This window comes from Esox lucius, chromosome 14 (assembly GCF_011004845.1).
Source record: "Esox lucius isolate fEsoLuc1 chromosome 14, fEsoLuc1.pri, whole genome shotgun sequence".
In the NCBI taxonomy this organism is placed as follows: domain Eukaryota; kingdom Metazoa; phylum Chordata; class Actinopteri; order Esociformes; family Esocidae; genus Esox; species Esox lucius.
This window is the reverse complement of record NC_047582.1, coordinates 21162698-21187111: the sequence shown is the minus strand read 5'-3', so window position 1 is coordinate 21187111 and position 24414 is coordinate 21162698. Positions and strand designations below refer to the sequence as shown.

Here is a 24414-nt window from a genome sequence, read left to right as displayed (position 1 = left end):
AGGCTGTCCACAGTCTCTGCACACTCGTATCACCATTAGCGCGCACACACACCTGTTCGGACCAAATAGGTGTCACTCTGCTCAGAGGCCCTCTGTTTTGACAGGGCATGTATGTGTTTGTCAGTGTTTTACAGTACACGTACGTAATTACAAATGCAACATGACACAAATATCATTTGCCTGAGTAGTAGATGGAGGAACTGGAAGCTTTAATTACAGGAACTTTAGTAGTCAGCGTTCTAGTTGGCATTTCACCGTCGCTTTCTATGACCGTCTGGTTAAGCACATCCACAGTATCACTTAAAGAGAAGTTACAGGGATCCGAAAATCACTATGCAAAGCAGTTCTTCTGGAGCAGTAAAGTTCTAACCAGCATTTACACAGCAGAGATGCTGCAGAGATACGGTCAGACTAATACAGAAACACCATTCAGTCCTCCCTGATAAGTCCACCCACAGACACACATACAGTAGGGTGTCTCTGGACTCGCATAGGAGTTGGTGATCGTGAAAGGCAGTCCAATGTCAGCTACTGTGTTGTGCATCAAACTTGTACCTTTTAAGTGCTCTGGTTCAAAAGTAGTGTACTAAATGGGAAATGGTTTGGGAAACTGGCTGGTTTCTTGTTGAACTGTATGAGTGTTATTTAAATCCAAGGTTTCTGTCAGAAATGTAATACCACACTAAAAGCTGAGGGCTTAGCACAAAGCTAGTAAAGTGAATGCAATAACAGACTTCTTGTTGTTTCGTAGAGAGTGAAGAACTGGGATTGTATAGAATTGTTTTAAAAAGCTGAGTTTTTATACAACCCTGTTTCCATACAAAGTTGGGAGGCTGCATAAAATGTAAAAATAATAACAGAATGCATTGATGGGCAAATCATTTAAACCCTGTATGAAATAGAAAATAGTATCAAATGTTGAAAATAAGAAATTGTTTCTTGAAAAATATATGCCCAGTTTGAATTTGATGACAAAAAGATAACTCAACCTGGTGGAATTTCACACAACTAATCAGGTAAATTGACAAAAGGTCAGTTACAATATTGGGTATTAAAAGATCATTGCAGAGAGGATGGGCCTGTCAGAATTGAGGATGGGGAGACTCGCTCTGAAAGACTACACAGGCAAATAGTGCAACAATATAAGAATAATGTTTCTCAACATAAAATTGCGAAGAGTTTGGGGATCTCATCATCTATGGTACATAATATCATTAAAAGATTCAGAGAATCCAGAGAAATCTGTGTATGCAAGGGACAAGGCCGAAAACCATGGATGTTGGATGGCCATGATCTTTGAGCCCTCAGGTGGCACTGCATTAAAAACATATGATTCTGTAGTGGACATCACTGTATGGGCTCAGGAACACACTTGAAAACCATTGTCTGTGAACACTGTATGTCGCTGCATCCACAAATGCAAGTTAAAACTCTACCATGCAAAGAAACCATATATAAACAAGATCCAGAACCGCCGCCAACTTCTCTGGGCTCAAGCTCATTTAAGATGGACAGGCAAAGTATAAAACTGTCCAGTGGTCTGACCAATCAAAATGTGAAATAATTTTTGGGTATTATGGATACCGTATCCTTCGAACTAAAGAGAGACCATCTGGCTCCTTATCAGCGCACAGTTCAAAAGCAAGCACTCATACATTATATCTATAATACTCAATACTCCTATTTCTACCACTGTTCATACTCCCCATCTTACTCTTTCAAAAATATTTTTAATGTAAATTACTGCCATACTTGCCATAGCTGTGATATTCAATACTAATACCAATATTGCTGCTAGTTTACGGTACTCTTTTTTAACTGCTGCTATTAACAGTTGTATGCATATTATTGCTTTTATCTCCTTGCTATATTTTTGCTGTGTATACATTTTTCTTAAATTCTGACTATTTAGTCGTTGTGTGCTATGCCACCATTCATAAGGTTATTACACTCCTATGTATCTATAAAATTAAATAATTCTACCAATTGCTGCTAGTTTACACTGTTATGTATATTACTGCGATACTTGCCATATCTAAATGTTCAATAATACTACAAGATTGCTGCTAGTTTATAGTACCCCTTTTTTTATCTGCTGCTAGTGTTATGTATATTGTTACTTTTATAATTTTTTTTGTCTGGCTATATCTTTTATTTATATATTCTTAACTCTCACTACGTAGTTGTCGGGGTGCCATGTCACAAGAATTGCAGGATGGCGCTGTGTTTATTATTTGTCAAATAAACCTTAACCTCTGGGTGGTGCATTGGCGTGGGTGACTTGCATGGCATGGGTGACTTGCACCTCTGCGAGGGCACCATTATTGCGGAACATTATATACAGGTTTTGGAGCAACATATGCTACCGTCCAGACGATGTCTTTCAGGGAAGGTCTTGCTAATTACAGCAAGACCAAGCCAAACCACATTCTGCACATATAACAACAGCATGGCTCCATAGTACAAGAGTCCGGGTGCTGTCACCCATTTAAATAATTTGGCGCATTATGAAATGACAAATACAGCAAAGGAGACCCCTGCAATCCTATAACAAGCAAGAATGGGAGAATATTCCACATTCAAAACTACAGCAATTGGTCTCCTAAGTTTCCAAATGCTTATAGAGTTGTTACAAGAAGAGGTGATGCAACACACAGCTTTTTTGACACATGTTACTGGCATCAAATTCAAAATGGGCATGCATATTTCCAGAAACCATAACATTGCTCAGTTTCAACATTTGATATATTTTCTTTGTACTATTCAATTACTATTAAATTAAATATACTGTAGGATGCACATCAGAATGCACATCATTGCATTCTGTTTTTATTTGCATTTTACGCAGCGTCCCCAACTTTTTTGGAAACTGGATTATACAGGTTTCTATTCGAGAAATGTTGGTAAGTAACAATGTCATGTCATTGTTATCTCATGCAGAGCAAAACCTCTGAAAATGAATATGTCCCAGTTCTCTCCTTCACAGCAAAGGCAGTCATTGGCAGTCAGAGCTGGCCATATTGCTGCAGGCTCACCCACATCCACAGACATCAAGCCATACTGAACAATGTGTGCTAGAGCTTTTAGTAGCTTAACATGCGGTGCTATCATGGTATGCACTTAAACTCCAAACCCACATTGCCTTAAAGTTGAAGGAGGGCTGTTTAATGGTGCTGTCTCATAGACCCCTGTGACACATATATCCTGGATGTGAAGGCCTGGGAACTGACTGCGTCTAAACCCAGGACACAGGCCAACCACAGTTCTGCAAAGCTAGGCAGGGAGAGAGAGGCTGTGAATACAGAGAGATTGTGGTAAATGCTTCCACATGTTCTGTTGACACACACATACCTTCTCAGCTACTTCTCATTCAGTCTGCTCCCTGCTCTGGGTGTACTGTAGATTTCCAGCAAGCCACATTGAATCAAACATGTACTCCCTCATTTAGGATTGCCCCCAAACCCTAAGATGTGTTGATATACAGTATGCATTATTAGGGACGCGCCGATGAGAAACGTCTTGTCCGATAGTGGTAGGCAGTGCTCATATACCACAATCTACCGACGTTAATAATGTCTGTACCTGCGTACTCTAGCGTAAGTTAAAGAAACATTTCAGCAAATGCCAAGTTATCTTTCTTTATATTTTTATAACAAAAGCAAGCAAGCTTATTTATATAGCACAATTCATACATGGAAGCAATTCAATGTGCTTCCAAATAAAAAAATGTAAACAACAATGGCATAAAAACAAATACTCAAATGAGCACAAAAAAATAAAACATAGAATAAGAAAATAGAAAATATAACAAAAAAACGGGATAAAAACTTAGGAAGCTATAAAAGCTGTAAGGCTAAACTGGGCGGTTAAGTTTAAGTGCTCAGTCATAGACGCTTGAGGTGTATGTAAGAAAAGTGTCATTTGTGTTGGTGTCCAAAGTGACATACTATAGCCTAGAGAATGCCCTATTATTTACTGCACAGTATAGTGTTGAACACTATATAAGGAATGGATTGCCATTTGGAATACAGCATTGGCCAGCTGACCTGCATGTCCAGTGTGTTCTCATGATAGCCAAAGCCAAGACAAACTAGCCCTGTTTCACCCACAGCCATCAGTCCAGTTGGCACAGGGGGCAGAGAGAGGGCTTCCTGTCTATTCCCCTCCACCCTACACTCTCCATTCATTTCCTGTCTTTGTCAAAGCATGTGGGACAGACACAAACATTTGCGCATGACTACACTACATCACAGAGAGTGAAGTAGGCCCTTCCTGTATGCTTGACTGTTGTGGACTCGGGGGTGATATGTGATGCTGTTTTTGTAGGTCACATAAGATTGCTGTTTTCCTGACACATTACTTTATCTCCCAGTTGTGTTTTACCAGAGTCTTCTCCACACACGCCTTTCCTGAAACATTACCTCCCGGTTGTGTCTTACCAGGGTCTTCTCCACACACTCTGTAGCCTCGGTGGGCCAAGCTGAGGGTTATATCACACCTGTACCCACTCCTTGCCTGTCTGTTGTATGGCTCTGTTGTATACCTGTCATCATGACTTGGATGTATGCATGTATGATGCTTGCGTGTTGCCTATTCTTTGTGTGCTTGCTGTAGAGCTGTTTCCCTCCCATCCATAGTGCAGGCTGAAGGGCCAGGTCTGCTGATGTCTATGTAGTCCATGCCCATAGCCCTCAACACACTCACTAGTAGACCGTTACAATACTGACACCGGATCCGCTAACGCTGAGTGTTGGTGTATTTTTAACACATGAACAACCCCACATGATGAGGCCTACTTCCTTTAAATGAAACGTGTGTGTGCTCTTCGACTGTTTACCATTGTCCCTGCTGCTCCTGGGAGGGGCCGTAACCATAGTAACCACACAGCGTCTGTTACTTCCTGTTTCTGTAGGGTTGTGGTTCCTGCGTTGTCCCACAATCAACTTGAGGCCTTCGGCTGGTAGATATAGGGCTGTGCGGTCGTGTTGATTGAGCAATTACCTTGACCTAAAAGGGCTGTTCTAAAAAGCCATAGCAGTAATTTCTTCCGCTCTCTTTATTAAGGTCTCCATGCCCTATGGCCTCCTGTTGTCCAGGTTCTCAAAACGCTGCACTATGTAGGTAATAAGCTCCATCCTATCCAAACCACCTGCTCTCTCCTGCCCCATTCAGGTCTGTCAGAGGAGTGCAGGGTGCAGAGCCCGGCCTTCACAGATGCAGTACGGCTCCACAGGCAGGCTCAGGGAAACTACGGCACCTGGGACATGATGTGCGGAGCACCGCCACAGGTGAGGGGAACATTATGATGCCTAAATGTACTGGCTCTTGTCATGTTTTCCACCTAATGTCCGGAGAAATAATTCCTTGTGAGTGGTCAGTGTCCATGGCGGATGTCAGTCAGGGAGCAGTACCTCCCCCTAGAAACTGAACCTCCCCCTTCCCTGTCAGAGTTTGGCCGGACTCATGGTCCTCTGGGCGGGTCTCTGATGAAAGGGTTTCTTTCAGTCCTGCCTTCTATGTTTCTTATTCTTGCCTGAGTGGGACAGGCCCCTACCCAAAACCATGGGGTTTCTATGGCCTTTCTGCTGAATAGTGTTCCTTTCCGCTAATTTAGTGCATTTGACTTTTGCTAGTGTCATTGAGTGGACTGGGTGTGCTGTGAAGGTAAAGGGGGAAGGTGGTGTCCTGCCCTGAATCACATTACTCCTGGATAGGTGTACCTAATTCATACGGTAGTATAATGCAGTGGTTCACAACCTTTTTTGGTAACTGTATCCCTTCTTGAATTTTACCCTGAACTGAGTACCCCTGAAGTACCCCCCACTTTTGTTACATTTTACCAGTAAGCCTATGGTCTCAAGTACCCCCTGTGGAAAGGTATAGTTTTCTGTTTGGGAACCTCTGGTGTACTGCGGTAGCATCTGTTCTCAAAGTAGTGTTTCTAATCTGCTATGTGGAGTTGACGCACAGCATCACAAGCTGCCTAAATCATATGTGTGATCAACCACACAGTAGGCATCTAGGGAAAAAGACAGGTTGTGTGTGTGAGGCAGTTAGCCAAGGTGTTCAGCATCCACACTCTGCCTGGTCCACATTCAGACAGTGATTCAAGTATGTCTGAGGTGGAGTTGGCCCAGTCCAAACCTGGTCCAAGAATATTATTATCATTTTGAACACGTATGGTTTTATACTATGCAAGGCAAGTGTTTATTTATCTCATTTATACCCCAAATTATTTTCCATTCCATATTATTGACCATTGGGACATTATGCTCAATGTCATTATACAGATCAAGTTAAAAGCCACTTCTGAGCTGTCATTATCATGCTAAATGACACTTCTTTAGATGCTATCATTATATCATGTTAAAAGACACTTCTTTAGTTGGTATCGTTCTATCATGTTAAAAGCCACGTCTGAACTATCATTACATCATGTTAAAAGAGACTTATTTTGACGTATCATATCATGTGTGCTTGTTTTCAGTTTCTATTATCATTTCATTGGAGCTCAGACTTGTTTGTTTTATTCATAGGTTTGGTTTTCCCTGATGAATCAGACAATTGTGTGCCGTCAGGCCAAATATTTCACATAGTGTTTAGTCCAGGGTAGTATTCTACAGAGAGCCAAAATGTCAAAATCTTGGTCATGTTGGTTTAATGCCTAATGAATAAACTACAGTTCAGGCTCATTGATGGTGCTCTGGAGAGGTAAATAAAGAGGTATTGAGCACAGAGAGTGTTTGTGTATGTGTCTGTGAATATGCACTGAGTTCTGGATTAGGGGCAGTAACCAGTTTTCCTGTGTCCCTCAGACTTGTGTCAATCGCCCCAGTGTGTCCACACACAGGCCACACAAGAAAAGGGCCATAGAGGCTGTGTTTGTGCTGCAAGGTTGGGGCTACTGGCAAGTTTTTCTTTTTTCTCTCAGGATCTTTGAGGCCTACACCTGTGACAACCCCCACCCATCTATGTTGGCATTGTATTAGGCACCTTCTGTGGGGCACCGACTGAAGCGGGGAAACTGACAACTTCTTTCATTTTAATACGTTTTCTCTTAGATCCTTATTTCTTTCCATGCTACATGTTTTGCACTTGTTTCTTTTTCCTTGTGTCTTTTATTCTACTGCTCACATTGTGCCACAAGGCTGTTGAAAATATAATTTCATGCAGTTCTGCACATTTGTTATCATATTTGACACGATTTCTGAAGCTGTGTGTTTTGCACAGCTGTCTGTCAATTCAAAAAAGGCAAAGTTGTTTGTTACCAGAATGCCAAACATTTTCACTGATGTATTTGCCACTAACTACTGAATTACACAACTTTACGTGTTTGATCTTCCAGTGTCTCTGTTTTCAGGCAGGCGTTATCGCTATACCATCTGGCCACTCTGTGTATACTTGGAAATGACGAGACTCATTATTCATTCATGTTTTGTACATTTCCAACAAGAAAGACCTTGACAGAGACTGATGAAGTGTCCTGTCAGATTCCATCAGGCAGTTTAGTGTGAAGCCATGGCCCTACATCCAGTTTTAATGATGGTCATAAGTAATGTTAACAACGGGTTGGAGGGCATTGAGACGTGGGTTCCAGGGGCGTGATTTTAAATTAGGTGGATACACTGCTAGTAAAAAGCATGTGTTTTTGTTTGCAGGTGGGTATCTCTGCCTGCATTAAAGCACCTCAAAGCAGGCTCACTAATGAGCAGAGATATTAGGAACTGGCCCTCTGACCAACCCTCTCTCAGCAGGTGTGCGTGCGTGTGTGTGTGGATGTTGTTTTTGTTTTTCTCATTGCGGTGTTCCAATAACACTGCCCTCTCTCCCACAATCATGGCCTCGTGCACCAAATCCTCATATACAGCTAAACCCATTAATATAGGTGGTTCTGAAGTGGTTTCTCAACTTAATTCACAAATGTGTGTTTATTGCTTTGTTTGCATTGATACAACACTGTCACAAATCTCACATCCTTTTACTTAAAGGGACAGTTCACCTAAATTAGCTTCACAATTTAAAAAAAATTCTTACAATATTTGAACATTGAATATTCTAATATTGGTAATGTGACTTGAATTGGATTTGGGCAACAAATAATAAAACAATTTGAATTTGGAAACAGTGACACAGACTATTGTTTAACTTTGTTAATAGCTTTCAGGGTAAGTACACCAACATCATTTGGTTAAACTATCCCTTTATTTATATCAATATTTTTTTTTACATTGCCAACCACTAGTTTCTCCTCTGGGTTAATTATACTGCCACATCCTACACACACACACTTTAAAGATCCTGTTTCCTTGGTCTCCACTGTGTGTGTCTTTGTGTACTAATGCGGATGCCTACTCTTTATGTCTGTCTATTTAGATCCTTGCCAACTTAGTGATGGAGACTCTCCACCCAGAATTGAGGAGTCTAATTGGTCCTCGTCTGAAGGGAAAAATGCAACAGAGACAGAGAAACTGGATGTTGGTGAGTTGTTCCTCTAGCAACAAGTTGGATATGGTCTTTTCTAGGACTGAGATATTCCCCCAACTCTGTTCAGGTTAAACTACTGTGTCCCAAATGACCCACTATTGCTTACAGATGCATTACTACTGACCAGCCTATATGATGTATTACGACTGTCCTTCGTTGCGCTTCGCTCTGGCCGTGATTCCCTGAAAATCATTGTCCGTCCTACGGCCACCATGGCCTTCGTGCCCCTGCTACTGTCAAAACCTCGCGTTCAGCAGTTTGTTCGTAAGTTCGTTTGCAGTCCGCAAATGAGAACAACCACAAGAACGGACTACATGCAGGTAAACAAGCTAGCTAGTTATCATTAGATAGCTGAAATTTGTTGTGCTTACCTGAATCAAACTTCTGTTTTGGAAGGTACGTTCATGAGCAACTGGGAAGTTCCGACCTCTGAGTGGGAGAATACACCTGAACGCTTTTTGAGAGCTCCGAGAAGTAACGTTAGGTTACATCACTCGACATGGCAGCGTTTTGTGTAGAAAGATAAAAAAACAAAAATGACTTGCTCCGCGCACAAAAGTCCGTATATTTGTTTATTTAGTCGTACTCATTAGACCAGGTGATTGTGATATTAAAGGATACTTTGCGGTTTACTTTTGGGTAACAGAGGTAATGTTATCCTTCTAGACCCTTTTTGTGTTAGTAAACAGCGATTACGTATTTGTGGGCGGTGCCGAACTGGTGGCGGAAAGTGACAGTAACGTCTTCACAACATAATAGGAATATGGATCATCCTGACACATTCTTTCATTATTTTTTAAAGTGAATGTAATATCACAGATATAATAAATGTATCCCATTCATTCATTAAATGCTTGCATAAATACAGAGTGATCTGAGCCAAACTGTCTAAGTATGAGCATGCTAATTCCTGTCTGGTTTGTTTTGCATGCTAATTCCTGCCTACACGCTAGCTAATGTGGCTAACGTTGGTAAATAGTGTTTGCTATTATGAAATAGCCTACTGAGAATGCCAGCTTTGTGGTTGCTTCTGTTACTAATATATCTTTATTATTATAACTACATCATTGATTTTGCCTGTGTGTGATAAACAGTGGACAAAACCTTGCCTGATATGAAATGGGCGCTGCGGAGACAGTCTGTCTGTTAATAGCTTGCATTACTACTGATCGGATATGGTACTTCTGACCAGCCTACATAAACACTGACCAACCTGTAAGATGTACTATTGTATCAAAAGCCCCACTCTCTCCCTGTCCCTCTCCAGATCTCAGATGTCGTGTATAAGCAGGTATTGTCTCAGACCCAGGCCCAGTATAAGACTCTGGTCCAGGCTTGCGAGGCGGAGACACCCCGCCTAGATGCAGCATTACGCACGGACATGGACCAGATCATCACCTCCAAGGAGCATGTCAGCGGCAAGATCCGTGGTGAGACAAACATTCCCCCCCTTTTCCCCCCTAACCACAGAAGTGGAATCCAACAGTACATAGGGGACACTTTTCATACAGGCAGATACAGTGTATGTCGACACATCTCTGTGTAGTTCTGTCAACAATGGAACTTTTACAGTACAGGCATCTGTAAGGTATAATCATGTGTTTTTTTCCCCCCAAAATGTTTACACTCTCGTGTTAGAATTGCTACAATACTCCCCAAGGGAGAGTCCATTGTTAGCTACCATGTGTCATTTCTATAGGCAGGGTTAAGAGGTATTAGCATAGTTAAGCAGTCAGACCAGTCACTGTTGGCTTATCAAATGACACCCTTTTTCCGTGAGTGGCAGTGGTCAAAACTAGTGCCCTACACATGGAATAGTGTGACTTAACACTACAGTGGTTGCCTGGTATTCTGTAGCTCTCTGTGTTTTTGTTAGCTCCTCCACAGGAACTTCCCCTCGTCTGCGCTAACCCTGTAGCGTCTTTTACTGTTTTATTACAGCATCCAGTTACTGTTCCAACTAAAAACGACTTGGCACTGGGCACTTGTTATCTTTCAGTCATGTTATGTTTCCCACAGAGCCTATGTTGAAGGACTGCATTCCAGAACTGCAGACCAATGTTTCTGTCATCCCACTGGTACACATGTGGCAGGGCTCACAGGTCCACTATGAGATATGGAATTATTATTTTAGTCCCTGTTGTGTTTGATTTAGGTTAATCTAGATCTAGCCATGTAATGGGCCAGCTAAACCATTAATGAATGATGTAGTTCGATAATAACATAGGTTTGGCATTTCTAACTGTACCCACAGTTGCCATACAGGAGTAGGCTCTTTTCCAGTTTCATAAAGTGTCCTCTGTGGTGGAGCAGGTGGTAATGATCTCATCATTGTAACACCTACACACTTTGTCTGAAAATGACCGATGTGTTGGGTGGTACGTGTTAGGCCAACACAAGCCACGTCAGTAGTGGTTAGGAGTAATACTAGTTTGTTTTATTTCATTCAGTCTGATGCTCTGGGTCCTTGCCTGTGGTCTGTGGGTTTTTACTGACCACTATGGAGTCCAACCATATTCCTTCCTCCACATCTCCTCCCTCCATAGCTCTGGTGTTGCCCAGGGCGGAGCAGCTCCTGCGGAGCAGTGTCAAGCCCTACGTCAGCTCCATACTGGAGGCCCTGATGGAGCCCACCAGCCGAGGGTTCTCTGAGGTCCGAGATGTCTTCTTCCGAGAGCTGGTGGAGTTTAGTAAGAACACGCTCAATGGAGGAGGAAAGGCGAAACTGGGGGAGGTGAGTAGACCAGACCGGAAACAACTGGGAAATTAACACTGGAAGTCTTAAAGTACAAACCGATCATACCACAGAACATCAGAGAGACCTCTGACTGTCCCTCATCCCTCATCTCTCAGCACATGGAGAAGATATCTATACTGGCGTTCCACCCAGTGAAGATGCAGAGCTGCTATGAGAAGGTGGAGCAGCTGAATCTGGAGGGGCTACAGCAGAGGTTTGACCTGTTCAGCCCCTCCGTGTTCATCCAGAGGGCTCAGATCCTCATGAGAGAGGTGAGGAGGTGCTCTGGGGACATGGGTGTGCTCTGCCACACAACATGTATTCTTACCGCACACTGTGACACTTACGGCCCCCTCTGGTGGTGAGAGAGGGGACATTGGGAACACCAAAGTAACTCATTTGTAACCTTACTGGATAGGAAAGGGGATATTTGTCAGTTTGCACGCAATTTTCAACTTCGATTTGCACTGACTATCTTGCTCAAGAGCAAAATGAAAAGGTTTTTCACCAGCTTGAGGATGCAACCATTTAGTTACAGGTCAGACGCTCTAACCACTAGGCTACCTGCTGCCCTACAGAAACCCAGTATGAGCTACGCTTGATCAGTGATCATGTGATTTTTTTTCCCCATGAATAAGTAATGTCTTCTCCTTCTGCTATAGCAAATGGACAATGCTGTTTACACATTTGAGCAGCTTCTGTACCAGAGTCTGGAGGCAGAGGGCCAGGCAGGAGAGGACCTGTGTAAGACCATTGAACGCTGTCAGGACCGAGTGCTTAAGGTTAGTCTGATGGGGGATTACAATGAAGGAGAAACACGGCTGTGCTGTAATGGATGAATGACTGATAAGAAATAAGCCATCAGTAAGGTTGCAAAATGTTAACTTTCCACATTAACAGGCTTTTCAGAAATTCTGATTAGAGGATTCCAGATTTCCTTCTTTTTTTCCTGTTGATTCAGAGGGGCCGGAAAACCTGTGAATTTTTTAAAATCTGAAGGTTCATTTTGGAATAGCCCTCAAGAATCAAGACTGTTATATAAAGTGTCTCTCTGTCCCTGTCAGAAATATGACTATGACAGCAGTACAGTGCGTAAGAAGTTTTTCAGAGAGGCCCTTCTACAGATCATCATCCCCTACATGCTGAAGCAGCTGGCGCCCTCCTGCTCTCCGGTGAGGCTCCGTGTACCCTCTCTCATTTGTCTCCTTCAGACATAGGTGCTTGAAACTGGCAACTGTAGTCCATGTTCCTGCCTGAAAGGGCGTTCTATACATAACCTATGTATCATTCTTTCAGAACTTTGGTTAAATGTGGTGCATCATAGACATTTATGGAATGTAAACTATTACAAAATGCTTTAGAATTTGCAGCCCAGCCTTACACCCAGATAGCTTGCTGCCTCCACGAACTCAACACTGTAAATAGCCTGTTACCAACAGTAAAGATAGGCTTACAAAAATAGTTTCATTTGCAATTTCATGTGGTTATCATTTCATAAATGTCTAGTACCTCTGTAGACCAATCCCTATAGGAATGTTTCCTATGTTGAGTGCATTAGTCTGTAACTGTCCTCCCCTCCCAGGAGCTTCCTCGCTTCCAGGAGCTGATATTTGAGGACTTCTCACGGTTCATCCTGGTGAATAACGTGTTTGAGGAGGTGGTGCTGCAGTCTGTGAGCAAGGACATCATGATGGGTGAGTGATACCTGTAGCCTCATGCATGTAAAGTATAGTAAATAGTGATTGTGGGGGGTGGTTGATGCTGTAATATATAATTACTATTTGTTATTTACAATATATCTTATAGTTTTTCAAATCAGATGTCCCGAACAGTCAAAATCTTGATATTTGGATGAAATCAAAGTAAATGACTTAAGAATGTAACTGTTACTTCTCGATTTAAAGTAAAATTTGCTGGTCCCCTACCCATGTCAAAAAGTTGGATTCAGGATTCAGGTCACTAGTCAAGTTTAATTTGAATATACAGATGACCATGACTTATTTTATTACCTCATTTACATGGGAATTTGAATGGGTTTTCAGGACTTGATTGAAATGTTTTCTTGGGGCTATATCTTATCCTTCTGTAGCACACATGCTTGGCAATATGTATCAAATCAAAATACATATACAACTGTCACAAATTGCAAATCTATATATTGTCGGCAGGTATTATATTATCATATTGTCGGCAGGTATCATATTGTCATGTCCCTTGCAATGTGCTGTCATCACTGTTGTTTATTGCAACATTATTTACAATGTTTGTGTCAATGAATGTGTTAATTAATACTGTAAGAGATGGGCCACCAAAAGGTGAAAATCTATTATTTATTTATTATTTTGTCCATTCCTTGAACAGTCCCACAACTAGACTAGAGAATTGTACACTTTCTGGGCCTTAATTCACAAAGCATCTGTAAATTGGAATCCAGATCTAGAATCACTTTTGTATTTTACATCCTGCTGGTTAAAATGGTGTACAGAAAAGGACCTGATATAGATTTTCTGAATCTCTGTGATGTAAAGATGATACTGAACGGTTGTCATTATAGCCTGGTGGTGATTCCTTATCTGTGTCTCTACAGCTGTGAAAGAGGCGGCGGTCCAGAGGAAACACAACCTGTACAGAGACAGCATGATCCTGACCAACAGCGACCCCAACCTCCACCTGCTGGGGAACAACCCCTCGGTTGACTGGGCCACCCAGTTTGGGGGTGGGGAAGAGGGGCCAGAGGGGCACCTGCGAGGTGGGGGGGGCTCCAGCAGGAAGCGCAGGCAGGTGGTCTCCATGATCCAGCTTGACGACATGGGCCCACTGCCTTATGAGTCCTGCCTGGAGGTGCCAGGGGTGGACTTCATCCCAGAGGAGGGGGAGATGGAGATGGAGGAGGAGATGGAGGCTAAACATGAGGAGCGAGTGACTTCCATGGATCCAGAGCCTCCCAAGAGGCCAGACACCGAGCCCCCCATGGAAGCAGAGACATGGACCTGCACGGAACAAGGTCCCCAGGCGGATCCTAAATCCCCAGACAGTGTGGAGGAGATCCGGCTCCTCATCAACCCGGTGGTGGAGATGGTAGTCCCGGCCTCCACAGAGCATGTGGCTGTTGGCAGCAATGAGGCAGGGCTGGAAAAGGAAACGGAGATGCTGAGGCTGGAGGACAGAGAGGAGGTGACGCTCATCACCACCGTGGTGGAAGAGGTGCGCCGGAAGTCAGTGCAGGGCAAGAGCACCTCACAGGAAGTGAGCAAGCTGCTGGTAGGAAATCCACACCAGGAAGCTACGTTGGGTCTTCAGGAAGAGGGGGTGATAGCTTTTGAGCCCAATGGGGAGGACGGTGAGACTGCGGTCAAGATTGCCAAACAGGAAATAGAGATGGCGGTACAGGAAGATGTTGCAGGGAGGACAACGAAGTATGCCATAGACTCTGACGCTGAGATGGCACTGTCATTGGCAGGCTCCAGCCCCCAGCGTCATGATGACAGCGGCTTTCAGTCACCAACCAATGAGACGTTAGATAATATCGAAGCTCAACCAGCTGCTCTGAAAGGAACGGACACTGTAGCTGACCAAGCAGATGTGGTGGTGGTTTTAGAGCAGGGAAACACAGCACTTGACAATGACTCTGAGACAGGGGAGGACTTTGCTGCAAAAAATGCGTATCAGACAGAAATTGTATATGACATTTGAATAGGAAAACAAGGGAGCAAAAACATTGACCGCTTATATATTGTGGACAGTCATTTCTTTAATAGTAGACTTTTTATTAGGACTCAACCTCTTTCCATTCATCTCTAGTCATGCATGTTCAAGTTCATACATTTTTCTTTAATTGTTTTCTTTTTCCAGTGGTAAATCCTCCTAAATCAATCATGGCCAATCTTCATCAATACCACTTCTCAGCAGCTCCAGGAGAGTTGAACATCAAGACCGGTGTCCTCAGGTCTCACTTAGATGCTCTTCTGCTTTTCACACTGTCCATTCTACTCTCACTGACACTTACTCGCTGGGAGATTGCATTTCTCATCCAAAAACCACCACTGAGCTAACCCAACTTACTATAGGAGTTGTTTGAGCGAGACAAGACTTACCACAAACCCGGAACAGTGCCAAATCAATTGGCACTGTCCTATGCGAGACCCTGTTGGTATGCCACAACGAGGACACAAACCCCCCGCTGCTATGATGAAGTTATACTGCCTCTCAGGACACATTTTGGTTTATTTCTCTCTTTTAGTATCACTCAAACCCCACGTATCCGAGGCAGTTATCCTTCATCGTTTTAGTCACAAAGAGAAAGGACGTTAAATAATTTAAGTCAGAACTGAAAAACAGTTGTGGGAAGAACTGGAAGTTACAAAATAAATAAAATACACGTTACACAACAGAGTGAGGCCAATTTGCTAGGCCCAAATGATATGGTCAGAGGAACTGAACTCTTAGGTGCATTGGTACAGTCCCAACATCTGAGTTTTGTATGGCCCAGTGCCCTGGGTGGGAGAAGTAGGTACATTTTGGACTGTTCCAATTTCTCTGATGAGTAAGATACATGTATCCTAGGGTTTCTACTAGATTCTATAGCCATAAAATAATTAGGCATTAGGTAAAGGTGGGGTAAGAGCTAGATTTTAGGGTTAGGTTTAGTTTCTACATCTCAGAAGACACATTGTAGAAGTGAGGGTTTATTAAAAGAATAAAGATAACATTTACCTGGTTGTCATTTGAACACAAGGTCCAACTGAAACATGACTCCGCTTCCCAGATAACACCTCCAAACTGGAAAGGTGCAGTAAGCTGCGTTGTAGGGTGCCCAAGGAGCAATTCGTAAAACTCTAGAAGATGGCGTGAACCATATGTGAGGATGTGTGTGTATATTGCTCCCCAGGCAAAAGTGTTGCACAACCATTTGAAGTTGGTCTTACTGGGAGTGAACTTACTGAGTAAAGTATTTGTCATTTTTAGGTTTAAGCATATGAACATACTGCAAGGTGTGGCTATCTAATCAATGGCGCAGACAGTAGGAGACGTGCCCAACAGCATAAAGACAAGTCACAAATTGCTTTAGCTGAGCAGTACTGCATCCTTTAGATGCCAAATCACACAACAAAAATCTCCTGGGCGTGGCTGTCCCTCTATTACACGGTTCTTGATTTACCTTAGAATCTTTGTCTATTTCGAGGAAATGATACAGACTTCCTTCATATGTTGTCACAACAAACCACAACACTGAGACTGAAATCAGAAATTACCTTAATGAGCAAAAAATAAATAAAGCCATATCAAGCATGGGACACTTAGGAATGCAAAACAAACAGGCCCACTCACTGGTTGTTGTATGACCTTATTGACCACTAGAGGGCATTGCTGTTTTTCATCTTTATTTAACCAGGTAATTTGACCGAGAACCAGCTGTCATTTCCAATGACCACCTGGCCAAAGGCATTATGATTACAAGACAAAACATGAATACAATAAGTATAAGCAGGCTGATGATGTGGATACATTTTAATGTCAACCGACTGTAATGGGGCATTGTCAAAACATATCAGAGATGGGTCTTTTGTCCAATTCAGTGTCTCTGAGCTCTGCTTCTTCAATATGATACCCTTCTATAAAAGCAGCCATGAGGTTTTTGTCAGTGTATGTTGAACCTTTTGGACCAATATTTTGTCACATGTGGCTTCATTGTATTTTCATAGTACATGACACCGGCCTGACATGGCACTTCATTACTTTTACTCAGTGTGTTTGTCCAACCCTTATTGGTGTGAGTGGAGCCACTCACATGGTAGCAGTCACTACAGTCCTATTTCAAACAATGCTGTGGAAAGGTTTATGCCTGCCTTTGGAGTTTCAAAAGGTTTTGCATATTTTCACAAAATATGGGAAACTGAGTGAACAAATAAAAATGAGATTTGTGTTTTCATAACAGGATCCATGCTGTTCAAAAAGTCAACTCGTGCCTGGAGACTTCTATCAAGACTCCTCAATACTCATGGAAATGTTCCAAGGACAGATGAATAAAACATTTCAAATTTGTTCATTCAGGTTCTCTTTAGGTTTCAAAACATGAATGAAAACAATATGCCACATTTGAGTAAATCAGGACAGGGGCAACTGCTTTTTTCACAGCCCTGCACATGCCATAGCCACAGCACTGCTGAAATGGCACCTCCAGGGGCATGCTAAGAGTTATTACTGCAGGGACTCTGCTGATGGCTTGTCTTGTCTTGACTGTGACGCATCAGCAGACTCTGTAATTGACATGGAATGTTTGTGTGTGGTAGCGTGTACTCTGGGTGAATGACAGCAGGCTATATACTTTGTAATGAAGAGGTCTCTGTCAGCCAACCCAGGGAATACAATCAAGTCTCTTTTTCCCTTAAATGAGAGAAATCAGCATTGTTTTCTAAACTATGCATGCTATTTCTATGGACACTATATGTATATATTTGAGGCACATTGTTCTTAATCAGGGTGATTTTGTAGCATTGAGAAAAAGTTTCATATAACTTCATGACCAAATGGATACTGTACACAACAGCAGTTAATTATCCTTTTAATATTGTGTCCATCTATTGTACTGTTTTTCATTCCTCTATTTACAGTATCTCACAAGTGCGTACCCCCCTCACATTTTTGTAAATATTTGAGTATATCTTTTCATGTGACAACACTGAAGAAATGACACTTTGCTACAATGTAAAGTAGTGAGTGTACAGCTTGTATAACAGTGTAAATTTGCTGTCCCCTCAAAATAACTCAACACACAGCCATTAATGTCTAAACCGCTGGCAACAAAAGTGAGAACACCCCTAAGTGAAAATGTCCAAATTGGGAGGTGAAAATTCAAGCATCCTGTTCTGATTTTCACCTCAGCATATTGTGAAACACACAAATAAGATAAATGACGGAACATTTTGCTGGGGTGATGAGGTTTACCATCTTTGCCACTGACATTCCCACTGACCTCTTCACCACAGCTGAGAGTATACTTGCAGAGAATATAAGCCAGTTGGTTTGGATCTTTATTCTAATTAGCAAAAGGCTGTGGTATATGAGACAGTATACCGCAGGTATTCCAAGTAATTGTTACTGTTTCGATTGCGTAGGTAACTGGTTCAATAATAGCAATAACGCACTTCAGGGTTTTCTGGTATATTATTAGGCAACATGGCATGAGGGAGTGTGGTATATGGCAAAAATATGATGACTAAGAGCTGTTCTTAGGCACGACACATCGCAGAGTGCCTGGACAGTTGCTTAGCTGTGGTTTATTGGTCATAAACAACAAACCCCAGAGATGCCTTATTGCGATTATAAACCGGTTAATAGAGCAATTAGAACAGTAAAGAGTTCTGTGATGTAATAACAGTGGTATACAGCAGCTATCAGCCAATCAGCATTCAGGAATCCAAGCTACCAGTTTACATTGTCCAATTGACCACAGTACTGTTTATACAGTCATTCCGCATTGTCGTGTCCACAGCCTTGCTGTGGAACATTGGCCAAACACCACAACTCATATTTTATTGGTTAAATTAGTTATGGTTTTCCTATTCCTCATTTGTATCTCTAGACTAAAACTTGTAAAAGCTTTTTTGTCAAACCAATACATTTATTGTTTATCAAACAGTGTTGCACAAAGGTTAGAGGAATTTACTGATAGATATAATAAAGCACATGTTTAATATAGTAACAAAAACAGAGCAAGAGTAAGCTGTGTTGTTCATATAAAATCCATCTAAAAGTGGTTTTGTTTTTAAAAGCCTTGTATGAGTAGGCAATAATCTATTTTCACAGTTTATAGATTTATAAAAAACAGTTTGTCCAAGATCTAACATTACTAGGCTGATTTACAACTCCACAACTCAATTCAAAATGGTTATTAAAATTGACAATAATGCATCTAAAGTCTATTACAAATCAAAGGCACTAATAGCTCGGTGCACTCAATCTGAAATGACAAAAAGCCACATGACCCACATATTCAGTTCACCTTTGAGCAATAGAGTATATTCTTTCCCAATGACCCTGACCCACAATATCTATAGAGTTTACACGACTCAATCACATGCTTCTGATTTTTCAGTGGCAATTCCACATGTAGTCTTGTGACTGGAGTGGTGTCTGTACATGCATCATCTCAGTTCTCTCTGCAAGTAGTCTACCCTGGGATGTTAAAGGTAAAATGACACCAGGGAAAACTAGCAACCACAGATTAAACCCTCACTAAAGGTTGAGTCAGTGAACATGTCTCATATAGATGGTCATCCAAGGGGAGGCTAATTGACTACATCACATCGAAAAAGCATTTAATCTGATTCATTTTGTTCTAAGGCAACTTGGGGGCTGAATCACATATGTATTATGTGGTACCCATGTCACTACAAAGACTCAATCTTACTTCTTTTAGATCATGTATAAGTAAGACTCTGGAACTGCTTTTCACTTCAGGTAGATTTTATTGCACATCTGAGTGCATATACAGGTCAGAATAGAAAACAGCTTGGAAGGATCTATCCTATACTCTTTAGAGCACGTTTGACTGTCCTGATTAAATCAGACTTCAATACCAATTCTACGTATATTTGTCTGAAACAAAACCAGAATGTGCAATAAAATAAAAACTTGAACTTATTCTACCGGTGGTCTGTGCCGTTTGTTCTTCAGTCAGTTGATATTTGATACAAAATGTGCACAGGAAAGGACTGTTTACTCAAATGTTTTGTGTCGGTACAGGTTCAATTCCACCTGGCATGTGCAAAACCATGCAAACATTTCGGAGGCTTCAGTTAGTATGTATGCATACTGTGCATGGACTTTCATTGTCTGCACTTTTGACTGCCAGACAGATTTTGAAGTTGAATGCATTTACTTCAGAATCAATATTTTATCTCAAATTCCAACCAGCTGAATGATCAACAGCGTGGACCAGGCCAAATATATTTAACTGTATTCGAACATTTCTGAATTGAAGGCATCACCACGTTTCGTGACACAAATCCTTGACAACAGGTAAAGGATATCTAGTCCCTGCAGATCTTTTGTCCGTCTTACTCTTCCTCTCAATTCTTTAGTTCGATCAGAATTGATCCAGTAAAGGGAAACCTATGAAGTATCCTATGACCGAGCCCACGATGACCCCCAGGAAGATCCAGGTGTTGTAGGACATCACGCATAGCATCAGCATGTATCCCAGAACCACCTGCAGGATGTGTAGGGCTGTCTGGACACCATGGACACACCACCTGGGGAGGAGGACACAGAACCGTGATACTGCTGCACTTTATCACATGCTCACAGCTTCAGTCCTCCTGGCTCTAATGACTTGAATCCTACCGGTTTGTGGTTGATGGGATGTGAACGGTCTGTTCCATTGGGGCCAGGGAGGACTCCGACAGGCTACTGGCTAGTGCGGCGCTGCTTCCCTGGCATTCTGATGAGAGGACGGGAGGTGAGAAGGCGGACTGATCGGCCTGCTCAGAACGCTTCCCCAGCCAGACCCTTGACACCTTCAGCAGCTCGTAGAACACGGTCAACAGAAGCACCACGAACACAGACAGCGCCATGCCTGCAACGCACAAAACCCCGTTGACCACGGCGCTTAGCACAGCGGACACTAATGACGGTCATCAGCGGTGACAGCAGCTGTCTGGAGCGATACTAATAGCACGGTGTGGACAGCAACCTAATGTAATGGAGTCCTTCAGGACACAGGTCTCACATTACCGTTAGCTTACCTGTGGGCCCATGCACCTCCCAGAAATCAAACAGCAGTGTCACACTGCTCCCTGCCTCAAAAGTCATCTGAAAGAAGGGAAGTACAACTACAGTTAACATGCAGCCAACCAGATCTGGGACCTGCGCAACAACCACTAGTTACATCACCAAATGTCAAATATAATGCACAACATGTTATGTGCTTAGGTAGATAATAACAGTAGGGAAATTAGATGGTTTAGTATACAGTACAAACTATACCCCCCACTGCTGTTCTGTGGACCCACAGGGATGTGACTTGTTGTTTTCCAGTCTCTACCAAACAGATAATTAAGTACCTCATCTCCTTCTGGCTTTACAGTCTCAAACAAAACTGAAAACAATAACCTGAACTTATGTTTGTTTTGTATAACTGCTGTCCTTACTTTGAAAAAAAAAAAAAAAAAGACTAAGCGGATATACCTTTGATGACCTGTGCAACTGAATTAGTTGACATCCTTGACTGAATACTTCATACATAACATACATACAGCCCCAGTCAAAGGTTTGGAAACACCTACTTTTTCGAGTGTATTTTTACTATTTACTGTTCCACATTGTATAATAAGTGAAGACATGAAATTACACAAATGGAATCATACAGAAACCATAATGCATTTCATATTGTAGATTATTTATAGAAGCCACCCTTTGTCTTGATAACAGGTTTGCATTCCTTCAAACAGCTTCATATGGTAGTCACCTGGAATGCATTTCAACTAACAGGTGTGCCTTGATTTGGGGAATTTCGGTCTTTGTTAATGTGTTTGAGCCATTTGTTGTGATAAGGTAGGGTGGGTATATAGGAGACCATCTCTGTGTCTGCGCTGTAGTACTACAGTACAAACATGGCATGAACAGCTCAAACAAGCAAAGAGAAACGACAGTTCATCGTTACCTTAACTGAAGCTCAGGCAATCCAGAAAATGTCAAGAACTTTGAAAGTTTCTTCCAGTGCAGTCACAAAAATGAGACCAGCGAAAATCTGTCTTTAAGTCTGATGAGTTCAAATTTTAGATTTTTGGTTCCAACCGTTTCTTTGTGAGATGCAACGTGGGTGATCTCAGCATGTGTGGTTCCCACAGTGAAGCATGGAGGAGGTGTGATGCTATAGACATGCTTTGTTGGTGACATTGTATTTATTTATTTAGGATTCAAGGCAAACTCAACCAGCATGGCTACCACAGCATTTTGCAGTAATACGCCATCACATCTGGTTCGCACTTAGTGAGACTATAATTAGCTTTTCAACAGGACAAAGACCGAAAACACATCTCTAGGCTGTGTAAGGGCTATTTGACCAAGGAGTGATGATTCTGCATCAGATGACCTGGCCTCCACAACCCCCTGACCTCAATCCAGTTGAGAGGTTTGAGGATGAGTTGGACTGCAGAGTGAAGGAAAGCATATGTGGGAAATCCTTCAAGACTGTAGAAAAAGCGCTCCAGGTGACCAACTCCTAAAGCTGGTTGAGATAATGCCAAAAGTGTGCAAAGCTATTATCAAGGCAAAGGGTGGCTACTTTGAAGAATCTAATATATTAATGCATTTCAATGGGTTACTACATGATTCCATGTGTTATTTCATAGTTTTGACTGTTGTTCTTTCACTATGTGAAACATACTAAAATAAAGAAATACCCTTGAATGAGTAGGTGTCTCCAAACTTTTGACTGGTACTGTGTATAAACTATATAAAGTATTACTTAAAAAATGTTAAAGTATGATTTGTTGAACTCTGTAGACTCAATGTAGTTGCTAGCAAATCCTCCAAGCACTGGTCACTCAAATGACCATACTAAAATGTTTCACTTGTGTGTGTCAAAAAAAAAATTATAATGTGAAGTTAAACAATACAAGTCAACAACAAATAAACATTTCTGCAAGTGTTACAAAAACCTTTATTTGAACAGTTCAGATGCAATGTTTCCTTATTTACTATGGAATTACCCTCCTGTTAATAGTTTATCAACAGTCATCAACAAGATTGATTTCCTCTTACTTTGACAATGCAAAGTCATGCTCTCATTGCATCTTGGGAAAATACACGATTTCAATAGTTATGGGGAAACCCACTTGGATTATAAGTTCCCTAAATCACCAACTGTTTATAGCCCCTCCATTTTATCAATAAACACAATTGTTTTTTATATTAATATAATGTATGTAAATTATTATCTTGTGTTATTATTTTATATAAGGAAACGTGGGATGGGAATGCTGCACCGGTACCCAACATTTTCAGTAACTGTATCACCAAATTAATTTTGCTCTGGAGAACCCTCAAGTGCATTTTAACAGTAAGCCTACAGTATGGTCCCGTGTCTTCTCAAGTACCCCCTTTGGATATGCCAAGAACCCTTAAGTGGGTACAGCTGTCCTGTCAGATATAATTAATTCAAACAAGCATTTGCTTTGAATGTCATAATGTTATAACATTCTATGAATCCAGGCCTTGACTACTAGAGTATTGGTTGTCATTGGTCAAAAGACTAATTAAAGCAGAAAAGGTAATGTAAATTTCGCGACAACAACACAAAGAATGTTCTACGTAAAATATAATGTGAAGAAACTACTTACATGCATGGCTGATCAGCTTGAACAACGATTACAGATTTTGCAGAATCCTCAGGATCTTTGATTCCACATGGCAAAAGCGGGTGAACTACTACATTCCACTTCTACTAGTTTTGTCATTTAGGTACGTTTCGATCTCGAGGTACAACACAATAATACAGAACTGTTTACAGATAGCACCATATACGTACTTCCGGTTCACGGATTCTTTTTGTGTGAATCCTTCAAAGTAAGAGTGTCGTTGTATAACAGTTACACCTGCTATACAAGTAATGATTTGAAGTATACCTATCAGAAAGATATTCCCGTCCTGTTGACTTTGTTAGCCAACAATAAGGGCGGCAATTACGGAAAATGTGCACAAAAGTTTGAGGTGAATAAATAACATAGATTTCTGGGTTAGTTCTCAGGTTCCCGCAAAGCTCCTCTTATCACCTAGAGATCATTTCAAAATTCGCATTAGAAGGCAGATCCGTTTAACTGCCCATATCTTTCTGTTTTCCAAATCCATCCAGTTGAGGATGCAGCCATGTAGTATGCAATTGTCTGATGCCAATATGCCTTTATTAATTATAATATCAAAACTAATTGGGGAATACTTTTTTAATGTTTTCAAAGCAATTCAGATGGGTTAAATTAATTATAAAACATTTGGATACATCCCCCTAAAAACGATTTCAGAGTGTTTAAATGATTTTCATTATTAATGCAGATTTGGTAAGGGTTACGGTTTAATTGATTGATATGACTTATTTTATTAGAAAATGGGAAGCTGGGTTTGAGTGGCATATTTTTCTTTTTATCACGAAATGATTACTGAGTAGTTAAGCAACCCCGTCACGCAGCATGGCT

At 41.6% G+C, this 24414-nt stretch overlaps 2 protein-coding genes across 2 annotated transcripts in view; one reads left to right on the top strand and one right to left on the bottom strand.

Annotated features, from left to right (window-relative positions):
- niban2a (niban apoptosis regulator 2a) overlaps window positions 1-17900 on the top strand; it is a 32656-nt gene extending 14756 nt beyond the window's left edge. The window contains exons 6-14 of the mRNA XM_010877652.5: window positions 5173-5288; window positions 8374-8478; window positions 9752-9914; window positions 11031-11218; window positions 11338-11493; window positions 11884-12003; window positions 12286-12393; window positions 12804-12915; window positions 13809-17900. Of these exons, the coding sequence (XP_010875954.2) occupies window positions 5173-5288; window positions 8374-8478; window positions 9752-9914; window positions 11031-11218; window positions 11338-11493; window positions 11884-12003; window positions 12286-12393; window positions 12804-12915; window positions 13809-14914 (2174 nt within the window). The 3' untranslated portion in view covers window positions 14915-17900. The remainder of the gene's footprint in view (window positions 1-5172; window positions 5289-8373; window positions 8479-9751; window positions 9915-11030; window positions 11219-11337; window positions 11494-11883; window positions 12004-12285; window positions 12394-12803; window positions 12916-13808) is intronic.
- Window positions 17901-17989: 89 nt separating this feature from the next.
- Window positions 17990-23775, bottom strand: slc31a2 (solute carrier family 31 member 2). The gene is made up of 4 exons (XM_010877653.4): window positions 23566-23775; window positions 20968-21034; window positions 20567-20798; window positions 17990-20475 (listed from the first exon to the last, which is right to left on the bottom strand). Exons 1-4 carry the CDS (start codon window positions 23569-23571, stop codon window positions 20310-20312), a joined length of 471 nt encoding a protein of 156 aa, XP_010875955.1. The 5' UTR covers window positions 23572-23775; the 3' UTR covers window positions 17990-20309.
- Between the last annotated feature and the right edge of the window lie 639 nt (window positions 23776-24414).